The sequence below is a fragment of the Gymnoscopelus microlampas genome (genome assembly GCF_963454915.1).
Source record: "Gymnoscopelus microlampas genome assembly, chromosome: 19".
Taxonomy (NCBI): domain Eukaryota; kingdom Metazoa; phylum Chordata; class Actinopteri; order Myctophiformes; family Myctophidae; genus Gymnoscopelus; species Gymnoscopelus microlampas.
Window position 1 is genome coordinate 24103937 of NC_139956.1, and position 23872 is coordinate 24127808.

Genomic DNA, 23872 nt, shown 5'->3' on the forward strand with positions numbered 1-23872 from the left:
TTCCAAGTTAGAAAGCTCAAATTTGATTTGATGTCACACAATCAAAAGCAACATGCAAAAGTATGTCATGTTAGAGAAATTTACAACAACAAAAGTTAATTGGATTACACTTTAACTTTTTATTGAGGTACATAACATCACACATTAATGCATTGCTATTTCAAATAGAAATGAAATAGTTTTTTCATTATTGTAGATAGTTTGCTGATGTTTTTTTTAACCATAATTCTCAGCCTACAGCTGACCGCATATGAGGTATGCGGTCAGCTGTAGGGTTGGCTCAGGGAAGAGGACGCCCCTGCCTTGCACAGTCCCTTGGGATGTCTGCCATTTAACAACTAGGCAAATCTTAATGATTGGGCATGGGACACAAGCTAAGGCTTGATCACCCTGTAGCTGGCCACCTTTGATGAGGGTGTATAGTGTTTGAAGGCCGAAACACCCCCTGATCCAAAGGCACACTACTGAGGATGTGTCCCAAAATTGACATCTTACCCCAGTCTAAGAAAGACACCTCCCATGCCACTCTCGTAACATCAAGGCAAATCTCATGTGAGTGCACACCATCTATTGGCACAATGGACAGTATCAACATCACGTCCCGTGTTTTATGATTCTTATAGTGAAAATAGCAGATCTACAAACAGTGAGCTTGAATGCAGAATGTTCATGTACTTTGAGTCAAGAGCAGAATACAGATGTTAGTAGAATGAGTGAACATAGCCGATCTACAAGATCAGCTTCCCTAGCTGATCTTGTAGATCGGCTATGTTCACTACTTTCGCACGACACTGAAGTATAAAATAGGGCATTAATTTATGAAAAAACATTAAAAAACAAGATGAAATATGGAAATACAAGTTTTCTGTCCAACAGCGAAAATATTCGGTGGTACACAACATAGGCTACAGAATGGACGGCGACAAGGCGGTGTTGATTCATCAAATTGCTTGTTAAGTTTTTTTTTTTACATAAAATTTCTAATCTGCACTTCTTTTTTTTTCTTCAAAGAAATTATACAAGTTGGACTTGCACAGCCTGTTGAGACTGTTGGTAGCGTTCACCACGATGAACATCCAGGTAGGGATGCCAGTCCTCAGTTGGAGAGCACAAACACTTCACACGCTGCGGGAAGTCAACAGAGTTCAGGAGGAGAACCGTTCAGTGATCAAATTAGATTTCAGCAAAAAAACTAATCCCAGGAGATAGTATTGAATAGTAACAGAAGCAATCACACACACGTACCTTCCATAGGCTGCCCTCTGCTTTACTCAGTTTATAGACAGCGATGATAGGAATCCAGATGAGGCTGAAGACTGCCATGCACCAGCCTAGGGCCAGGCCCCAGGCTGGGTATGCCACGTTTCCATAGGAAGGAGGAACGAACGGTGCCAGAGACGAAACCAGGAGCACCTACGTATGGTCAGAGCAGACGGCAGAGTTTATAAAAAGACAAAGTCAAAGTTCTGTTTAAATCGCAGGATGTTACTTTGCATGAAAAATCTCACAGGGAGTGGAAGCATAAAACAGACAGACAAAATGTTAAATACCATAATTATGCTCATAGAGTAGAGCATATCTCATCTCACATCTAATCTCATAACTTGGCGCAGGACAAAATGTAGAATCAAGATAAAAAAGGACTGAGTCCGTACACCCCTCCGTACACCCCTTGGGTGGTCTTCTTCCACAGAAGAAGACCACACCATGCAGGTGCCACACCTGTCAGCTATAAGAACAGGAAGGTGAAAAAAAGAAAAATGTATCCTTAACATAATGTCTGTTTTATGTATATATATATAGAACAAATACATAACCAGTTATGCCATTTTATTTTTAATTAAGGTTCTGGCAACAGATATAGTGTTATGACCGGTGTACAGTATGTGACCCAAGCGCACAGCAAAAGGAGACGTAGGCTAGATGAAGCCCAAGGGCGCATTTATTGAAAGTCTTTTTGGGGAAGGGAGGTGAAGTTTGTGTGGGTTGGTGGCTCGGCAGGTTGGCACAAATTCAGCTTAGGAATCCGGAATACTGGAGAGGAGAGGAGAGGCAGGGTTAGTGAAAAACCACCACAGGCTGGAGCTGCAACTGCGTGGCAAAATAGCTGTGTAAAGCTAAACTAAGTTGTAGAACAACTTTACTGTTTAACAGTAAACTTGTTCTACAACTTAGTTTAACAATAACTGTAGGCTGGCCTGTACTTTACCATATGTGTTGACAGGCCTGGCGAGGAGTGACGTGCAGACTGTGGTTTTGTCGAGGCAGCAGTCCCTCGGTGAGGGAGAGCAGGTGCACTGAGTCGAGCAGTGCGTGAATGTGAAGGTGAGGAGGAGCGAGCCGTAACATATAGGCTATATAAAGAGTATGCTTCTATTCCATTAAAAATGTGTACAGAGACACTTTTCTGTAGCTTTTTATCTGTGCCATGGTATAACAGAATGTGAAGAGTCACAAGTGTAAAGGGACAGTGTTTGTGAGACTCACTATGATGATGCAGGGGGTGATGGCAAACCAGCAAGCTCGCCACCACAACCAGAACCAGAAGCTCTTCTTCCCAATCATCATTTCTATGTCTTCAATCAAACGGTTACCACCTGGAAAGCATATTAAAGAGCGCACACATGACACAAAAAGATGTATGCGCATATACTGAACACTCATTGGCCACTTTATCAGGTAGACTTATCCAACTGCTCCTTACGCACATTTTGAATCAGCCAATCAAATGGCAGCAACTCAATGCATTTAGGCATGTACACATGGTCAAGACGATCTGCTGCAGTTCAAACCGAGCATCAGAATGGGGGGAAAGGTGATTTGAGTGACTTTGAACCTCAGAAGAAGACCACACCAGGTGCCACGCCTCTCAGCTATAAGAACAGGAAGCTGACAGGAATTCGAACAGGCTCACCAAAATTGCACAATAGAAGATTGGAAAAACAATGCCAAATCTGATGCATTCTCTGTAAACCGTAGAGATGGTTGTGCATGAAAATACCAGTAGATCAGCAGTTTCTAGCATACTCAGACCAGCCTGTTTGCCATCACCAACCATGCCACGTTCAAAGTCACTTAAATCACATTTCCCCCCCATTCTGATGCTCAGTTTAAACTGCAACAGAGTTGCTGCCATTTGATTGGCTTAGGAACAGTTGGACAAAAGTGGCCACTGACTGTACATGCACACAACATACAATAAGTGAGTGAAACTTATTTGACTTAAACCTTTTTATTATCCAACACCTGTTTATATTTACCGTATATGTAGATGAAGCCAATGATCTCCAAGAAACCAATAATTAGCAGAACCCAGGTACAAACAAAAGCATCTGTGAGAGTCACCCAGTATATTCCTGCCTGTCGCACACACGCACACACACACACACACACACACACACACACACACACACACACACACACACACACACACACACACACACACACACACACACACACACACACACACACACACACACACACACACACACACACACACACACACACACACACACACACACACACACAGGTATTGGGTGCAATTACAATATCAGGTAACATAAAGTGGCACTTAGGAAGCTAACGTACCCTTGTGACAAATGGGAGGCCGAGAAAGAAGAGGACGGAACAGGTTACCACAGAAACTAAGGGGCGTCTGGATCTGAAGAACTTAGGGTAGGCATCTTGCAGGCTGGTCTCGATGATCCCTAATGAGAAGAAGGACTCAATAATGACAAGACAATAACATATATTCAAACTATAACAATCGTAGGTTCTGTGATCTACACTAATGAATGAAGGGTCAATTAGGTGCTGCACTGTTAGTATTGTTAAGATTAGGCAAGGATCAATGCCATGTATTGATTGAATATCCACTGGCAGTCAGTGGCAGATCTGAAACTCACCAATCGCTGCAATCTGGGAGCCCAGTCCAAGAATGAACACCATGAGAAAGAACAGAACGGACCACAGGGGAGAAAGGGGAATCTTTGAGAGTGCATCTGGATAAGCAATGAATGCCAGACCAAATCCTGCACACAAATAAAGGTGTAAATTAGATCATGTCAAAGAGAATGTGTCGATCACTTTGGTAGGATTTTTTATAAATTACTATGTGGAATCTAGAGTGTTATCTCACCTGCCTGGGCAACCTCATCAACAGGCTTCCCTGATATGTGAGCCATGTGGCCCAAAATCGAAAAGATGGCAAAGCCAGCAAACACACTGGTTCCTTGGAAGAAATGCAACAAAAACCATATGCTTTACCTCAAACCCACATGTGTATTATACTGTACATATAAATATTACATGTATTAATAAGTAGCTCCTGTATTAGTTTAGCAATTGCACTATTTCTTGGTCTGCTCTTTTTCCCTCTGCACCAACTCTCCATTAGTAGATCTGCTAATGTTCCCCACCACACAAAGATTTGGCGGACCCTAGAAACTCTGAGGACCCCCTAGGGGTCCTGGACCCCCTGTTGAAGACCCCTGACATAGCATATGGCATGCTCTTTCTACTGTGTACTTACCAAGATCGCTGAGAGTTATAACAAGAGTGTCTTGAAACACATTGTTATGGAATTTGCTGTAGGAGGACAGGGTTGTGATGCCACCGAATGCAACAGTCAGAGAATAGAAGACTTGACCTCCTGCATCTTTCCAGACCTAAAACATGCTCGTGTACATTAGAAGAGAGCAATATCGGAAAGCAGGATTTCGAAACACAATTTTCTGGTGATGACTTATTTAGGTTATTTGGGACGTTATTACCGCTGCTTCACTGAGTTTAGTCATATTGGACTGAGAACCAATGTAGTACTCGATCCCATCTCCAGCGCCCTCTAGTATCATGCCTCTGATCAGCAGAATAAGCAGCACTACATAAGGGAATGTGGCTGTGAAATACGCTACCTGAGGGGAGAAAAAACACAAGCATACACACTGGATATAAGGAAGATGGGTGTTCGCTCAGCAAGGAAAGAGCCCAGGGCAGAGCTTCCCAACTCACTTTGAGTGATTTGTCCAGCAAGGGTCAGATAGAGAAACGCAAAAACTGCCACAAAATACTGACCTAAATCAAAGCATGGGATTCATTTGTTCTTTTACTCCTTTAACCCTATATACTGTGTTGAACGTCAATCAGCGAACATAGCAGATCTATGTGCTCACCACAGCACGTTGGGTTGTGAGCTTGTAGATCTGCTATTTTTGCCAGATGTTTATCCATTTTAGCCAAATGTTTGCCTATTATGACATGGAATAGGAATTCTAGGGTCTAAACATACCAGTGAATTGCAGGCATTTCAAACAAGTGGGGATGGGATATAATGTAGCACAGGAAGCCATGGGGAGAGAAAGCAGATGTACTTTGCCTGTTGACTTGAAGCCTTTGAAGAGGGCCACTGCAACAAGGGCCCAGGCCAGCAGCAGACAGAGGGCCAGGTGCCACACTATGGGCCCTGTCTCATCAAGACCACTCGATCGTTGCAGCACCACGCGACTGGAAAGGGGAGGGGGGGGGAGTGCAGAGATTGACTGGTATGGTCAAAGGTACAGTGCACAATAAAACCCCCCGAGTGTTAGTTTAACTCGGTGTGTGCAACGAGTTAAAGTAACACTCAGGGTTTTACAGTGCAGTTACTCTCAGAGGTCATCAACATGTCCGTACACGGACAAACGTGTCCTTGGCAAGACATGTCTGTGGCATTTTTTTTGGGGGGAAAAAAATATTCAAAACATATTTTCTTCATTATAATATAAAACCATATAAAAAAATGTTTGAATAAATTTGGTGACTCGTAAAGTAACATGCTCATTAATATGTGCAGGAGATTTGTAGTATTGCACATGGTACCTGTACACAAATGCATCAGGTGAAGACAAGACAGCCAGAAGAAATTATTGCTAATAGCTGCCTCAATTCTGTGAAAATAGCTAAATGTCGTAGTGTATGTGGTGTGGTCAGACAATGAAATAATTAAAGTCAACGGCATGCGAGGGACCACAGTGAAAAAAATTGCAAAAACAGAAGGCTTGTCATCTGTTCAGAAGGAGCTATTTGCTGCCAAGGCAAAGGAGGGTAGAACTGGACAAGTAAATCTGACTGTCGTTAACAATCATAATCCATGGAAATCATCCATCCATCCATCCGCCTGGGTGCTTCTCCAACCTAAAAGTTAGCTCACCAAAGTTAGGTGCCTTTGCATGAAATGTTCGCCTCTGAAATCAACTTAATTTCTTGCCCTACAATTCATGTACTGTATCTGTTCAAAAATTATTATATATTAAATACTAATAAATTGATTAGTCATTACTCTATCTGTGCTTTCATAGTTTCTGATTAAAACAGGCCTCTGGCCTCGTGTATTTAGAACGCACAGATTGATTTATGTTATGCTTACTTAGATGAGTGATTCGCCACATGTGCGTGTACTGGGTCAAGCAGATAAAGGTCATAAATCATGACAGTTAGGTACCTTCGCATTAAAGGAGTAGTTCACCCAAAAAATGACTTATTTTCTATCAATTGCACACCCCATGAAGCCTTGAATCCATGGATTTATTTGTGTTTTTGTCGCATTCCTAAGCTAATAATGTGATTCCTGTCTCCTACCGGCTAATGTATCCGGTAGGAGACACAAAGTAGACTATTTGTGTCTCCTACTGGAAATACACCCGGGCATCAAATTATTGGCTTAGGAATGCGACAAAAAACAAAATAAATCCATGTGTTCAAGGCTTCATGGGGTGTGCAATTGATAGAAACTAAATATTTTTTTGGGTGAACTCCTCCTTTAAACTATTGTGACACTGCATTCAATTAAAATCCTGGCATGCCCATTAATCACTCATCATGTTGGCCTACATATCTTTTTTGTCTCTCAAGTTTCCTTGTTCCATTGGCATTTGTTTCCGTGAGAAGCATGTAATTATTACGTCTAAATAAATCAAATCAAGACTTTCCCATCAACAGCAGAATACCTGATCACCTTGATCTCCTTCTGTACTCAAGTAACACTGTCCTTTGAAAAGCCAGCAATCTCTATAATAGCTATATGATGTATAATACGCACCCACTCACCTTTGCAGCTAAGTGTACCCTTTGCGATGGAAGCACTGTCTGTACTGATTAGACTCAATTATTATCATCCAAAATAATTATGGGGCCAGGCTTCCAGCATGGACCCATATTGTTATTCGCATTATTCCATTTCTTCTTCTTCTTCTTCTTCTTCTTCTTCTTCTGCCACTTTTGGCAGTTCTGGCTGAACCGTGCAGTCGCTTTTTATGAAACTCGGCCATATGATAGATGGTCATGAAAAACGATCAAGAAATAATTCTCACAATCTTTCGTCAAAAGGTGGCGCTATAGCACTCAGTTGAAAATGACAACTTTGAACAGGTACAACTCATGCCCTGTTTCACCTACAGCCATGAAACTTCGATGCACACATGCGTCTCCTCATGCTGAACAACTTTCACACTCTGACTTTTGACCTCTGACCTTTAGATCTCCCACCATTTTGAATTATATGAAAAACAGTTAAAACCTATCTCCTCCTGGGATTTTTGAGTAATCTGCACAAAACTTTTTACACATGAACTTTGGACCTATACCAAAAAACGTTTGCAAAATATCTTCCATAAGTGAAAAAATGAAGCTTTAATGAGCCAATGAATATTGCAGTTTTATGACAATTATTCATCTGCCCCTAACACATACAGTACATGCAGACTTACCATTCTTTGAAACTTTGCAGAAATGTAAAGGGCCATTCCAAATATCACTGAAACCAATCTTACTCCAATTGGTCAAACGGGGGCGCTATAGCAATTTTTTGAAAATTGAAACTTTAAACAGGCAAAAGTCATGCCTCGTTTGGCCGACAGCCATTAGACCTGCTTACACATGTGCCTGGACTAATGAGGAACACATCTATCACGTTGACCAGTAAGCACCGCCCTTAGATTGTCCGCAATCTTGAGCAGTTTGAAAAACACTTAAACCCAGGATTTTTCAGCTATTTGCGTGAAACTGTATGATGTGTGTGATCTCCTTTTTCACAGGTTCTTGTCTGTTGGTGGCTTCTCGCTTAAATGTGTGCCCCACAACCTGAAGGTCACCAGTTCAAGCCTCACTTGGTGCAGACTTCATCCAAGTTGCATTTCACACAACATGACTATCAATGAATACATCTGCAATTGTTAAAGATAACATGAAATACTTAATTGAGTGTTTTTTACATACAGCTGATCTACAATCTCACAACTTTTCAGATAGCAATGAGAGTATGTTTTTTCAATGTATAACATACTTCATTGTGAAAATAGCCAATGTACAATCTGACAACTTTTAATGGTTTGTGAGCTTGTAGATCGGCTACTTTCACTAATTTTGGTTCTGAGGAGATGTACAATTTCTTCATTGGTAAATGGTTTGTGAACGAGTGATCTTAGTGTTAGTGAAACAGGGGCTTGGGTCATGACAGAAGGCAAGAGTTTGTGATCCTCCACAGACAATATCAACCTGGACAAAGATATAGCACTATAGATAGTGTTGCAGCTACCTACGAGTGCTTCATGACCGTAAGGTTGCCGGTTCAAGCCTCACTTGATGCAGACTCATTTAAGTTGAAATGCAAAAAACATGACTCAATCTATTCCGTTTCCATGGCGCTCTCTCTCTCTCTTCAATCTATTCCATTTCCATGTCTATCTATTCCGTTTCCATGTCTCTGTCTCTTCAATCTATTCCATTTGTCTCTCTCTATGTCTCTTCAATCTATTCCATTTGTCTCTCTCTATGTCTCTTCAATCTATTCCGTCTCTCTCTCTCTCTCTCTCTCTCTCTCTCTCTCTCTCTCTCTCTCTCTCTCTCTCTCTCTCTCTCTCTCTCTCTCTCTCTCTCTCTCTCTCTCTCTCTCTCTCTCTCTCTCTCTCTCTCTCTCTCTCTCTCTCTCTCTCTCTCTCTCTCTCTCTCTCTCTCTCTCTCTCTCTCTCTCTCTCTCTCTCTCTCTCTCTCTCTCTCTCTGAGGGGTGGCCATAGCTGAGTGGTTAGTGAGCCTGCCTAGGGAGCCAGAGACTCTGGTTGCCCCAGGTACGATTCCAGGCCAGGTCAGCAAATGTGTCGATGAAATGAAATTTGTCCCTGAGCAAGACACTTAACCCCTAATTGCTCACAGGCACTCATTGGAAACAAGACCGCAAGGACTTTCATGAACTGACCTGTTAAAGGAATTATCATTTCTCTTTCTCTCTCCTGGCCCCATATTATCGCTGCTTGCAGCTATATTTAGGATTATTTTTTGGTGGTTAGGTGGCTCAGTATAGTTAATGCAGACATACTATTGTTTTAAAATGTGCAGCACATTGGAATAGACCCTATGACACATTAGGAGTCCATTAGTATACATTTACAGCTAGGCCAATGTGTTTTTGGTGAAAAATATTATTTTGCATGTCCGTGGCAAAAATGTAATATTTTTATGAAAATGTCCATCACGAGCTGCCATGGTGATGACCCCTGGTTACTTTGTATGCGTTTGATTTGAAATTGCTTGCATGTACAGTATGTGTATTTCTTACTCCCAGTATTGCTCAGTGAGGCTCTGTGCAGGAGCGGAGTCGACGTTTGCTGCCGGACAGGTGCCATTTTCCAGAGTCCCGTTGGTCAATCGCAGACCAGTCATATTGCATAACTCTATGTAAGGTAAAGATAGTGAGTTACTGAATATTCTGATCAAGTGCGTATCCGTTTGCATGATTTAAAATGTTCTTGTGAAGCTATCATTTATGCCGAATATATTGGACAGTGCTCGTAGCATCGGATAACTGAAAACCTTGTTCTGCACTTCCTCATTTTGTAGCATAATACAAAAAAATTGCATGTGTTAATTGTGTAAAATATCAGTGTCAGTGGGTACAAATACAAATGGCTCTACCGTGGGACTGCTAAGGGACAGGTCGATTTTTAAAGAAGGGTACCCCTGGAGAAAATGTATGTGCCCTGATCTAAAATGCCATGACCCTCCCTTTGACTAAAAAAAACAATCAATAACCCTCCCGGACCCCAAGTGATTAAAAAAAAAAGATTAACCCTGCCCGCCTATAGGAGTGTCACGATATCATGACAATAGGTATTGTCATGATGTCAAACTGTATCGTAATATTGTTTTAAATTATTTTTTTAATAAAAAAAATTTAAAAAACTTTTTTTTGCCGGTGAAAGTTATAGGAGTTCTTACTGTATGGTGTATGATATCTAAATGGACAGTGTAGTGTCTGTAGTGGTAGCAGAATGGACAGTGTTCACAACTTAAATGTGGGAAACCCATTGAATCCTGGGCAGATTGAAAAAAGTTGAGTATTTGGTAGTCAGTAGTTTACAACTTTTGTCACTCTGCCCTTTTACGTATTAACTACAGTGACTACACTGTTGCCTACATCATGGGTTTTCAACTGGTGGTCCTTGGACCACTGGTGGTCCATGAAGGTATTGCATGTGGTCCCTGACCATGCATTTAGTAATGTAGGAAAGTGAAGATTTGTATTATATTTTATTTTTTATCGACCACAGGTTGAGAAACAGTATGATGTACTGTATGATGACGCATCAATGTTGTCAGTTACTTGGCAGTCGGATGTCAAGAACTTCCACAGAAATGGGAGTTAGAATTTCAAGGGAAACTGTACCTGGTTGAGTCATCATTAGTAGGAAATGTGCCCATATCAACCGCATGTGCTTGCTCATACATATGTTGCAATGAATCAGTTAACATGAGTTTAATATGGAAGGTTAAGAGAACAGAATAAGGGCAACCATGGGAAAGGAATGGATCAGTGGTTCTCAATCTTTTTTGAGCTCTGCCACTAGCATATCTCAGTTAAATAATGACTGTTAAGGGCTTGATTTAATTCACCTCCCATTAAAAAATTAAATTAAGGCCTTAACAGTCATTATTTAATTTCAAGCTTTTCCCCCCACACCACGCCCATATCCCCCAGGTTGATTCTCAGTCAGGGTGGTGGTCCCTGGTTCATAATCAGTTGAAAACCAATGGCCTACATGTAACAAATTAGGCTATCAATTATGGCCTGATGATTCTGGTTTTACTTGTGGAGCTAGGCTGGCATCTATGCACAACTGTCCATATAGATCCAAATGAATCACATGCACAGAATTACTTCAAATGATTATGAATATCCAGTTATAAATTGGTCATTGTAACCTACCTGGTGTATGTAATTCTATGAGCAACAAAAACACTTAAAAGAGGATATCTCTGTGTTGGAAATTGGGATAATGCATCTCTCTAATATGCCTAACACCTGTTGAAGTGTTGCTTAGTTGTTCAACCACCATCGTTAAGACGCTGAATAGATTTGACTGGGTCGTTCACACTCGCTGTGCGTTGATGGCTTGTTAACGACCGTCATTGATTCTAAACAGACCAAGATGTTACTGGATTTGAATCCTTTGTATCCTTTGAAATATAGAGGGGTCATTGACCACTGCTCTGCTGTACTAAAGAGGTATATAAAAAACGTTTTTTTATATAGTATTTTATCAATTCAAAATTGCATGACCCTCCCTTGGATTCAAAGTAAAATTAGCTGACCCTCCCTTGTACTAAAATTAGTAAGGCATGACCCTCCCCTATTTTCCTCCAGGGACCCCCTTCTGTAAATTTCGACTGGTCCCTAAGCATCAGCATATATAGCCAAACCAATTCTCACAGAGCAGTCCTGTATCCTAAATTCTAGTAACAAACCAAATGATTTCAACTAACGGTCAGAGTTGGTAAATTAGGCGTGAAATCTATGAGCTGCTTAAAGTTATAAGAGTAGAATGTACCGTAGGTAGAATCAGCCCAGCTTGAGCACTTGCTCCATGGAAGAGTAGACTGGAAGGAAGCAAACATGTAGTACAGGCTGTAGGCGATGATCACGTTGTAATAAATGGACGTTATTGCATTCACCAGCACCGTGGTAGCTCCAACACCTGGAGAAGAGAAAAAAAAGTGATATCACAAAATGTAATTAGTTCATTACGAATGGGTACATAAAGCATGCACAGCATATCCAAGGGCTTTGAGATGAAAAACAATAGTGTTTAAAGAATCTACATGTTCCCTAAAAACATTCACTACATAATTTAGATGTAGTCAGTTTATTTGAATACACAAAAATAAAGAGCAGATCTTTTTTAAAAACAATATATTTATTTGGCATTTTCAGGTATATAACATAACAATATGGCAATTGTAGTAAATGTCTATAAAGAGCAGATTTAACCATTCGTCCAAGACAGCACAAGCGTACAGAACAATGTGGCTAACTCAAATAAATTAACCACAAGTTAATGAATTGAACTTAATGCCAGAAAAACAAGGCGTGAATTGATAGAAAATAAGTAATTTTTTGGGTGAAGTACTCCTTTAAGGTTAGTAGTTCTTCTGAACTCCATGTACTCCCACCTTGGAGTATTGGCACTGCACTCCATATGTTGACAGGGCCTTGACTGCAGAACTGACCAAGGGAGCTCTCCAAGAAGAACAGAGGAATGCCAGCCACCAACAACATCACAACATAAGGGATGAGAAAGGCACCTGGTCACAGGGGAAAGGGGGGGGGGGTTATTGTGTTGGGGAAGAAAATAGAGCAAAAGCTCAGTTCTTTTTAATTTGGGTTGTTTGACAGCTTAGACAGTGAACTTGTTACATGCCATAATACTCACCCCCGCCATTCTTATAAACCAGATAGGGAAACCGGCAGACATTACCAAGGCCAACAGCGTGGCTAATCATGGAGATAGTGTACTCCCTTTTATTGGTCCAGGTTTCACGCTGAGTATTGTCATCCCTATTGTCAAAACGGGAGTCCTGTGGGAAGGAAAAAAGTACTCACTTCAAGATCATCAATATAGTATAGGCACACAGGCACTAGTATGCTAGTATGTAGGCCTAGTAATCATCAGGGTGAGAGAAACAATCAAGAGGCTTTTAGCGAGTTAAGTAGGAACAGCCAATCAAATGACTTCAAACAAAGTGACAAGAATCATTATATCTCATAACATATATACGTAGATATTTAAAATTCATCGATATTTTTGTTGGCCAAGCATATTCATTTATTTTGAATATATTATAGACCATTAGACCTGCTCAGAGCAAGAGAAATTGGAAGCCAGGTAAACAGTGTTCTAGCAAAGTTATCCTTTGGGAAACATTTATTGTTTGTCTAATTTAAGAACACACTTTAGAATGATCTGGGCTCCGTCTCTCAGGTGCCATACTCCGAAACATTTCCCATTGGACCAAAATCCCATTAGCCTGTTATCCCAAAAACAAATTCAAATTCTTCTGAAGGTCCATTGCTCCCGAAAATACTGGAGTTTTGCGCTGGGTGCCAATGACGTGTTTGACGTGTTTTTGAAAAAAAAAAAAAAAAAAAAAAAACATGTTCAGAACCCAAGATATCATTATCTGAAGATGTGCAGCTCCATCCACTCCTTGTTTAACTTAGAACTGAAAAAGACTGTATCTCGCTTCCTAAGCACTTTTTGTTTTCTTTGAAAAAAAACTCTGGCACTTTTCAGAATTCATTCTGAAATAATTCTGGCAATCCTGGCACTCAATGAGTTAAGGAATTTAACGAGGTCTGTGGCGACATGAAAAAAAGAAAAAAACAATAAAACGCTGGCACTGGTGAGTACCTAAAACAATTAAACGCTGGCATGGAATGTGTAAAGGTAGGGTAAGATTTTCTTTGGTTAAAATAAGAGTTATTAGCTCTATATTCTGATAGTATATTGCTGTATAGTTTTTGTTCAGTAACAGGAGTGTCCATGTCTCTCCAACTCTCCAATCAATATCGAGAACTCAGACGGGATACAGATTAAATAAGTGAAATTGGAAGTGATGACACAAAGAAATGAGCAGACAAAATTGGAACTGGAACACTATAAAAACGAAGCTGATAAATGGGTACTCTCTTCTGATTCTGATTGTGCCACCTGCTGTACCTGAAAAATTCTTTGTTTATTAAAGAGCTGGAGAGATCGGGAGACTCATGTTACTGAACACTTTATAGCAATGATTACTATCAGAATATAGTGCCTTAACCTTTTAACAAATAACGTTTTGATTTAACCAAAAATACCACATACCCTAGTAATGATGAACATGAACATGTCTGATCATTCTCTAATTAGTCCTGAAATAAATCCAGCCAATTTTGTCACATCAATTCATGTGACTTTGAATAGAGGGAATATATATATACATACCATAAACACATACATACATATACACGGTTATATTTGTAGTGATCATCTTCTCTCATTTATTTTCTCATTCCATTCATGAGGCGTGCGGTAAATTTTCACAATTTCTCCTTTATCTTGTCTGCCTCTGGCTCTGAACATTACAGTCCCACATTCCCACAATGGACCTGGAGCCCTGCCTGGGGAACCCCTGGATATCTATAAGCTGTATGTATCTGACCTGTCTGTGTGCCATGACAAACTCTAGCAATAATAGTCCACATCATCTACCCTACCATATCTATCCAGGAAGGCACTCTGGAGTTTGTCTGAATTCCTACCTGCTCAGCAACGGCAGAATTCTTGTCAATAATGTCTGTGAAATTTCTCAGGCTGCATTTCTTCATTTTGCATTTGTTGTGATGCTTAGTAGCTAGGCATCCAAGTTGCTCACATACGCTATTGTTTCTAAAGTCTAGTCCCAGGCGACAAATGCATGACTTTTGCTTGTCAAGAAGCCAAACCCCTTGCTTCGAAATTTGGATAAGCTTGTTAACAGGTGGGTGTGTTGTCCGCTAGGGCCCTCATCCCTTCACATGTTGATACATGTGCAGTGAAATGTTTCATGTTTTGTTTTACTACTAAGTAATGTACAGCATAGGATAAGGTACTGGAAAACAAGTTATAGTGCAAGTAAGGTATAGTAGTAGCCTAATAATAACCTAACTAATACAGTAAGCAATAAAATGTAGGTAAAAAATGATACACCATTTTTTACCTACACTTTATATATAGGATACGGATACACACACACACACACACACACACACACACACACACACACACACACACACACACACACACACACACACACACACACACACACACACACAATTGCGTGGCTTGAGGGGGGAAGAATGTATGGTGTCAGGTAAGGGAGGGAGGAGTTACAAGATGAACTGGTGACAGTGAGTGCGAGGAGGAGTTAGGGGGAGTTGTTGTTCTCATATGCTGTCAATCAACAATTGCTGTCAGGCATGGTCTTCACTCCTGAACATACGTTGTTCCAACTCTACACGCGTGTGGTTGCAGTATGTGCTGTGCTAAGAACATAATGTCCTTTCTGAACATAATGGCTTTGGCCAAGTATGGAGGTAGCGGTACCCAAGAATGTGTTGGCAATATAGTACAATAGAGGGTGTCTCAAATGACTTCCCGTAAGATTCAAGGGAAAAAGTCATGTGAAACTTTGCAGCCATCACTGACATCTAGGCCTTTCAAACGGGTGGCACTTGATGTTCTTGGCCCTCTTCTGGAGAGAGTATATATTCTGGTTGTTAGTGAATCTTTTCCAAAGCCTGCATTATTGGTAAAGTTCTGACTGAGGAGTGTCTTAATTTGCGGTGAAATGCAGTATTCACTCTGACCAAGCCTACAACTTTGAATCAAATCAGTTTAAAGAATAATGTAGGCTTATGCATATAAAAAAATCCCCTATTACGCCCCAGTCAGATGGGCCCTACCCTAAAAAATAATAATATATATATTTATTTTTGGGCTCTTTATGCCTTTATTATTGATAGGACAGTAGGCTGACAGGAATTGGGGAGAGAGAGATGGGGAGTGACACGAAGCAAAGGCCGCCGGGATCGGGACTCGAACCCGCGACGTGCTGTCAGGCTACATTGTAGCCTAGGTGCCCGGACCGCCCCTACTCTTTTTTTATGCCGTCTCTCTTTGTGGAGAATACTCAGTTGAACTGGGACTGGCTCATGCAGCAGTATTAATTCATGCTAGTACCCTCGTCACCCCATAAGGCTTTTTGTCTTTTCTTGTCTTATTAGGCAAGGCTACTGATAAGGCTATAGTACTAGATGTAGTAAATCATTATATTTAAAAGAAAGAAACACAAAAAGGCATCAAAAAGGGAGTGTAACCATGAAGATCTCAGACAGGTGTTGTGGTGAAGCCTCTCTTTTGTCTATTCTTTGTAGTGACCACTCAGAGGAGGTCCAAGAGGTCAGAGAGGTTACAAATTGGACCAGGAATGATTCAAGTGGGACTGGATGGACCAGGGTCCAACAATCTTCGATAGGAGACTGCTCCACACCCATTACGTTTGTTTGAGCTCTTGTAGTGTGGGCTACAATAGGAGCAATCATACTTCCACTATGTACACCACTATATGTAGGTTTGCTGCAATCAATACATTTGTGATTTTGTTTGGAGATTGCCATATTGTCGGGTAGTGTCTTTGGAATCAGCTATGTGTGTTGCATTGCCATCCTTGCGTATATTTGTACATTTATTGGACATTTACATTTTATAGTGAGGTTAGTGCCCTAACAAAAGACTAGTCTTAAGCAACGACCCGCTCTTCTTTCTGGAAACAATGAAAAACAATTGAGCTTGCACCAAAACTAATTTCACCCACTGTTTTACACCTGTAAACCTGTGATGTGACAATAAAGATGATTGTGATTCAACAAAGTCAAGTCTATATTTACAGACCAGGTTCAGAACTATTAGGCGCAGGTTACAATAGATGATCTTCTGCAGTCTGCACCTGGCCTTGTCAGTAGAGGCAGATGGTGATGCTGTGGGGAGGATGGAGGTGGCCGTGTAGAACTAGGCCATCATATTGGCAAATTGGATTTCTTTTTTCTTTATTTCTTAATTTAGAGCATGACCAATTTAGTTGTTATGCCAATTAATACCTCCCCACACATGTCTGTGTTGTCACTGCTGTTGCACCATGCTGGCTGACAACCCTGGGATTGTCTTGTTGTAACAGTGCCATTGGCCTAAATTCTTTGTTGTAGCTTATAATCGACATTCAACATGGAAGAAGTTCAGAGAACTCATGCCCTTTCTAACATCCAAGGCCCTATCCCTGAAGATGAAGTGTGTACTCAGCCTGCGTCAGAAGTGGCATGACGTATGGAAGCGAGACATAGGCCCCGAGGGCGGAGGATGAAGAGAAGCTGAACAGAGATGAGGAGGATGATAAGATGGATGTGCGGTGTGTCACTGAGGAAGAGAAAGACCAGTGCAGAGCTGAGGCAGACTGCGATGGTACGGACACAGTAAGGAAGGAAGAGAATGATTGGGTGAAGAAAGTAATGTCGATTAACTTGGAAGGGACAAGAGCCACTGGCCGGCCTAGGAAGACCTGGCAGACGACTGTGTTGGCTGTCATGAAAGCACTCGGCATCGACCATATGGTGGCCATGGACCGTTCCCGGTGGAAGAAAGCCATAGTGAGAATCCAGTCCAACCCAGTGGTGCCTGGAAGGCGGACTTTAGTTTAAACCGATGATTCAACCGTGCAGAACAAATTTATTACTGCAGGTCTACATGTGAACGGCATTGTTATAATTGTACAGAGTGCAATACATTTTTCATGAATGTGTAGATGCGTTCATGAGGCCATAACCTTTTTTTAATATTAAGTTTCAAAGGCTTTGTTTTCTCTCTTTTTTTTTACATACTAAATTAACTAAATTAACTTAGCCAGTGTGTTTTATGTGCATATTCTCCAGCACAACAGCAGATTTTCACACCTGACACTGACTGAATTTCAAATCCTATTCATCAAAGGTCCCATAAACAAACTGACTCACGCTTAGTATTCAGGTCACATACTCATTTATTGCAGCACAATTGTGTGTACACATTCAAATCCATTCCACAGGACGGTAAGAGATCGCTTAAACCATTGATAAAGAATAATCTTTTCTGTACAACCTCTGGCCAGACGCACCATAATCTCTGCTACAATGAGACCAGATTTCATAGTAGACACATAAGAGGGTCTGGGGTGTGACTTAAAACCAATTTATAATGACAAAGTTCCAAAAGTGGAAAAAAGCAATGTCTGCGAGCCAAATTTAATCATGACAATAATAAATAAGTTCATAGATTTAAATTCCAAATTGATCATAATTTTTGTTAATGGAGAGACAAAAACATAGCATGTTTAGTATGGTTGTGGACTAGTTACACTTTGTGAGTAACCTGCAAAACGGGGCACAAAACCCCTTCCCCGATGCAATATTGCTTTGCCAGTATCAGCAGTGCGAATAAGCCCTTTGAAGTAATATGTGCCATTCAAAGCTCTAATTGTTACCTTTGTAAGATATCATTCAAAATGAATGGAGAGGCAATATTATATACTGATGCTATGTGTGAATCTTAAAAGTCTAACATGTCAGCCATTAGCATGCCTTACATAAATGAAAAAACATACAAGATTTCATAAACCAAGCGAGGTTCAACTATGCCATGATGAAACTATATTAGAGTCGATTTAAGATTACCCAAACGCTTGACAACTATACGACTAAACTACAGTAATCATAACAATAAGGCATATTAGCTGAACAAGTGATGTACTGTATATTGTAGTTTAAAAGAAATTAAGACAAAGAGTTGTAGGCCTGCTGATTACTGCCATCTCCAAGGCACTGCAGCACGTTGCCGTTTGTTGACCTTTGCAAGTCCATTTTTACACCCTCAGTTATACAGTTATACCTGTACGACACATGATTTTGCTGTGTGAATGCTGCTTTTCAGTAATTTGGCATGCAATTTCCCTTCCAAGTGATGCATTTTGTTATGATGTCCCTGCCCCCTTCAAAATGGTTAGAATTGGAAACATAAGCGATCGACTCTCTCCCCAGAGGAGAGGAACAGTTATTATTTAAGACCTGTACTTGCGGCGCAGGGCTTCTGGAATGTTCCGAAATAGATTTGACTCGATTGTCCATGGCCTCAGTCGTCCTCTCCCGTTCACATGAGCAGCCAGTCGACACGTATTTACACAGACACAGAGGACAACTACTACTCTGAACCTGTACATTTGCATTGAAACAAATACTCACATTGACACAACATTCATTAAGACTTAAGATCGGTAGAAAGACTCATCAAGGCATCGAGACTCGTTTGCCTCCGAAAAAAAGGCAACCCTGGTTTTAGATTTTTCCCCCTCCCAAGTAGAAAAATATGTACAAAAAAAAAGACAGATGGACTGGTGTTACTGTTTTGTGAAAGTGCACATACGAACAAACAGCTGGAGGTCTATACACAGTCAGATGGTCAATCAACTCCTACAGATCAAGGAATCTACAGATACGTCTGGGCAGAGCTATAAGAGATTAAGCAATTATGTGTAAAGAGCAGGGATAAAATCATTCTAGACTGGGCAGTGACCGTAAGACCACACACACACACACACACACACACACACACACACACACACAGACAGACAGCAAACACACTCTATACAGCTGATTTTCATTCCATATAAGATCTGTAAAGAAACACCTCACCCGGACCCCCAAAGACCCACCTGCAGGTTTCCAAGCAATTCACACACACACACACACACACACACACACACACACACACACACACACACACACACACACACACACACACACACACACACACACACACACACACACACACACACACACACACACACACACACACACACACACACACACACAATCCTTGAGAACACACACAGACACGCTCTTGCATACAAGTGGTTGCTTGGAAAGACCAAAATATAGCAAGGAAGTGGGGAAAAAGAGGAAAAGCACACAAAGGCATTTTCCAGGCAGAGAGGGGGAAAAGTACCATCTTTGGGCAAGTCGAAAGTGTAAAAAAAAAAAAAAAACTCTTTACAAAACTTTCTTTCGCTCACATGATCTGGCCCACAATCTACCCTCATCCCACCCCTCTCATCCCACCCCTCCCCGTGGGGTCCTGGGTTCAGGGCGTCAGGCAGGCACTCAGATGAAGGGGGCTCCAAAGGCCTTGAGGCACCACTGGACGCTGGAGCCTGGAGGCTGGTCGATGCGGTGCAGAGCCTTGAGCTGCTCCGGGCTCAGTTCATCGTAGGCCAAGCGGTACTCCCTGTCGAAGGCCTCTGCACATATACAGACAGGGAACAGTTATTACATAAATACAATAAAAAAACACTATACAAAAGTATTTAGCCCATTAAGACCCGAGGCCGATTCTACAAATGCCTTCTAAATCCAAACAGTTTTCTGAATAACCTATGTTGCTATATATCGCTGTCGGTGCAGAAACCTCTTATTTCCATTCATATTTTAACACCCTACTTGATCATACTACAGTGTCACACAAAAGCATCAGAAGTAGCAGATCCACAAGCTCGAAACACAGCGTGAAGCGATGCATTTTCAGCTTGAAGATCTGCTACTTTTGGTATTTTTGAATTTGAATCCTGAAAAGTAACAGTGTTGGACATATGAGGTTTCCACACGAACAAAGATGATATAAAGCTAAAATCTAAAATGACACAGATGCTTTACCGGTTTCAATGGGTTGATCAGGCCACGGTTTATATATGTAACACATTGAGTGCCAGGGGTTTTTCAAAACAGGGTACCTCCAGTGCCTGGATTTTTAACCATTTTTGGACCTTTTTCAAGTAGTCACAAAATATTTTCAGTGATCACCGTCCTCACGGTGATCCCCTCATTACACACACAGGGGTCTCGTACAATCCGGGGAAAAACATTAAAAACATTCGGTAATCCGTTCCATAGTTGCAGCCAGTTGAAAATAGTCAAAAATACATACTAAAAAAGAAAAGTACACAGGAGCCGAGATACAGGCTTTTGAAGTCATAAGTTAACCAGGAAGTGGATTGGAGTCTAAATCTTCGAAAAATCATATCTCCTGGTGCTGTGAAGGAAAAAAAAAATCAATTTGAAAAAAAAAAAGTTTTGCCCAAAAACGGTCATAACCGTTTTTGGCACACCTCGTTTGGATTATGAAAAACGGTCCGGACCGTTTTTGGCACTCAAAGTGTTAAGACACTGCTGTTGTTCAGATGCTTTACTGAAGTGCTGTATGCATCACTTACCCACGTCAATGTTCTCCCGTCCCAAAGCCACCAGTGCGAGGAACAGAATCTCTCTATAGATACTCCTGAGGGAGAAAGAATGACATTTGTTTTTTACTGTTTACATCGGGGTCGCCACAGCGGATCATCTGAACCAGATGGAAACAGAATCATCTGGATCATCTGATGATCCTCTGTGAATTAGCCGAAAGAAGAATAAGAAGGTTGGTTATCAATGACTGGGAGGAGTCTACATGAACATTAGTGGAAAGAATACAAATGAACCGTAAAGTTCGTCAGGGAGGCCAACATTAATTCAAAGGAACCCCGGTGAATGAGGCTGACCTCTGCCTTTTGCCATCTGGCCGCCGCTTGACCTCTCGGATGAGCAGGTTGATGGGTCCATACACGTCGTTGGTCTGGATGTTGCGGACAATGGTGTTGAGGAGGGTGCGTGTCTCCTGGTGGTCAGTGGGAGCCAACGTACCCTTCTTCTCCCCTAATTAACAACACATTAAGACAGTAGTGTTAAATGAAATGTTAATTGGTTAAATGAACAGAGGATTTTAATGCATAGCTTCAGATGTTACCATAATCGTTAAAGTCCAGCATTTGGGTGATTCACAGTAATGCACAGTAGATCAGTGTATATTTTATAGTTAGTGTTCCCTCTTTACATAATAAATATGAAGTCAACGCATATATAGTAAGCCACAGTTGAGCTATTTTCACAATAAACATTTTGAATGAGTGAAACATACTTTACAAGTTACCTCCACATTTCCAGCAAACTGGCTACCTATTCTCTTCTCTTTTTGAAAAGAAACCTTTCCAGTACTTTCTTGTCCCCTGATTAAGCACCCTAGGAGCTCTATTCTGGGGCAAACATTTAACAAATTTAGCAGACGCGTTGAGCTTGCAGATCGCCTATTTTCACCGAGGAGATTTGGTGTTGAGGGATTTGGTGTTGAGGGAAAGATTTGAGGACCTAGGGGGCCCTGGTCAACTACTGTAAGTAAATAGGGTTTAAGTCGTTAACTATTGACCCCTGCCTTCACTTGAACAGAATGTATAGGCCTACAGTATGTTAATCATTGTACATGTCTGATGAAGGTCCCACTGCGACTAAAACGTCTATGTTTATTAAATGGATAGAGAGTAGCATTGAGAGTAGTATTGTTTCAAGTGGTGATCACATCCTGTCTGTAGGTAATCTGGGAACCCATCATCTTGAGAGATTAGTCTGTAGATAACCTAGGCTCACAATCCTTGAGAATGTCAGAAATGATGCATATTTTCTTAGTGACTTGCGTGGAACTCTAAGAAAACACTAAAAACACAACAAAAAAAAGCCAAAAAACATTAGGCATAAGATAGGGCCCAGAATCTGGAGAACTGTGTGTCAGGGTAGGCGGTTACTTACACAAGGTTCTCCAGAGCTGGTAGAGGGGATCTCCAGGCTCCTGGTTCAAGTTGATGTTGTCCCACAAGAGCTGGATGTACACTTGCTTGCTGTCCTGGGACAAAGAAGTCACGGGTATCTACAAAGAGAGACACACACAAAGTTTTTCAAACTCTGACTCCTGATTCGACAGATTTTAAATCTTACTCTGAACTGGACTGAATGATGAAGACATTTTAAAGAACGATTTCAGAAAATGTTTATTAGCTAAAAAACTGAGGTTATCTGGCAATGACCCCACATGGCTCAAACAATGCACACCTCTAGTTGTCGTTTCATGACATTATGTGATGGATTATGGATGGAAATGGATATGTCATTGTGTATTCAAGTTCCTCTCCTCCTCTCAGCTAGAGGGAAATTGACTTCCTAATCAATCTCTAACCTGTACTCCGTTGTTGCAGTGTTCAGACGTGAGGATGAGTCCGGGAAGGTGACTCGGCAGGTCCAGGCGGCGGAAATACCACACCAGGTTCCAGAAGATAATGGGATGCTGGCTCAGGAACTTGTGGGTGTAGATCACCTGGTACCACATATTACAGTGTTTCTCGCAATGCCACGTTATACATGATAGTGTTACATGCCTAATGTCTGAAAAATAAGACCCATGGATTACTAAATAAGCTCCAATCTGGGTTTTTACTTCATTGTTAAATAGTTAATTCATAATATTTTTTTTCATAATATCTTTACTATGGTTGGAGACACTCTCCATATACTGCTATTAATGTTTGACCAGGTAAGACAAAAGTGGGGGACTCTGCCAGTTAGTATCATATCCATCTATTGAAGGCACATGAGTGACAATGTCTGCTACACCATGTTTGTAGTGTGAAAAAAATGATTTTCAGCTTTTCAGCAGGGAATTTATACACTTTAGGTGTGAGATACTACTTGTGAGGTTAAGTCAAGCTTTTATGTTGTCTTATTCGTACCCCAGATTGCATTATGTCACTCCACTTCAATTTAAGGGATTCTAACTTTGCGGTAGTTGTCTGCCTCTTTCTCCTTCTACTCTGTCTTTTAGTCTTTCTTACGGTGGCTCCCTCTTGTCTCCATACTATGTTCTTGACCTCTGTCTCCTCTGCTTCATGTCTTTCCACTTTACAACTTTGTTGTTATATATATATTATATATAGATATTTTATATATACAAAAAAAAAAAAACTGCTGACATGACATCAGTATTTGCTAACTTGGCATCGGGAATTGTATGAACTATATACTGTACATTGCTGTAATTGTGTCTCTTTCTCCTC

General features: G+C 41.0%; 1 protein-coding gene and 1 pseudogene across 2 annotated transcripts in view; both read right to left on the reverse strand.

The window, feature by feature from the left end:
• Positions 1 to 789: 789 nt before the first annotated feature.
• LOC311034433 (sodium- and chloride-dependent neutral and basic amino acid transporter B(0+)-like) lies at positions 790 to 14672 on the reverse strand (annotated as a pseudogene). The gene is made up of 14 exons (XR_014602936.1): positions 14607 to 14672; positions 12739 to 12883; positions 12479 to 12610; positions 11857 to 12003; positions 5370 to 5502; positions 4773 to 4913; positions 4532 to 4667; positions 4139 to 4231; positions 3906 to 4031; positions 3589 to 3707; positions 3261 to 3360; positions 2488 to 2597; positions 1246 to 1413; positions 790 to 1125 (listed from the first exon to the last, which is right to left on the reverse strand). The product of XR_014602936.1 is annotated as a sodium- and chloride-dependent neutral and basic amino acid transporter B(0+)-like (transcript).
• Positions 14673 to 17896: 3224 nt separating this feature from the next.
• The window catches only part of dennd4c (DENN/MADD domain containing 4C), a 66122-nt gene continuing 60146 nt past the window's right edge, over positions 17897 to 23872 (reverse strand). The window contains exons 30-34 of the mRNA XM_084043389.1: positions 22999 to 23136; positions 22575 to 22692; positions 21497 to 21650; positions 21173 to 21237; positions 17897 to 20203 (exon numbers count right to left, since the gene is read on the reverse strand). Coding sequence (XP_083899515.1) covers positions 20067 to 20203; positions 21173 to 21237; positions 21497 to 21650; positions 22575 to 22692; positions 22999 to 23136 — 612 coding nt within the window. The 3' untranslated portion in view covers positions 17897 to 20066. The remainder of the gene's footprint in view (positions 20204 to 21172; positions 21238 to 21496; positions 21651 to 22574; positions 22693 to 22998; positions 23137 to 23872) is intronic.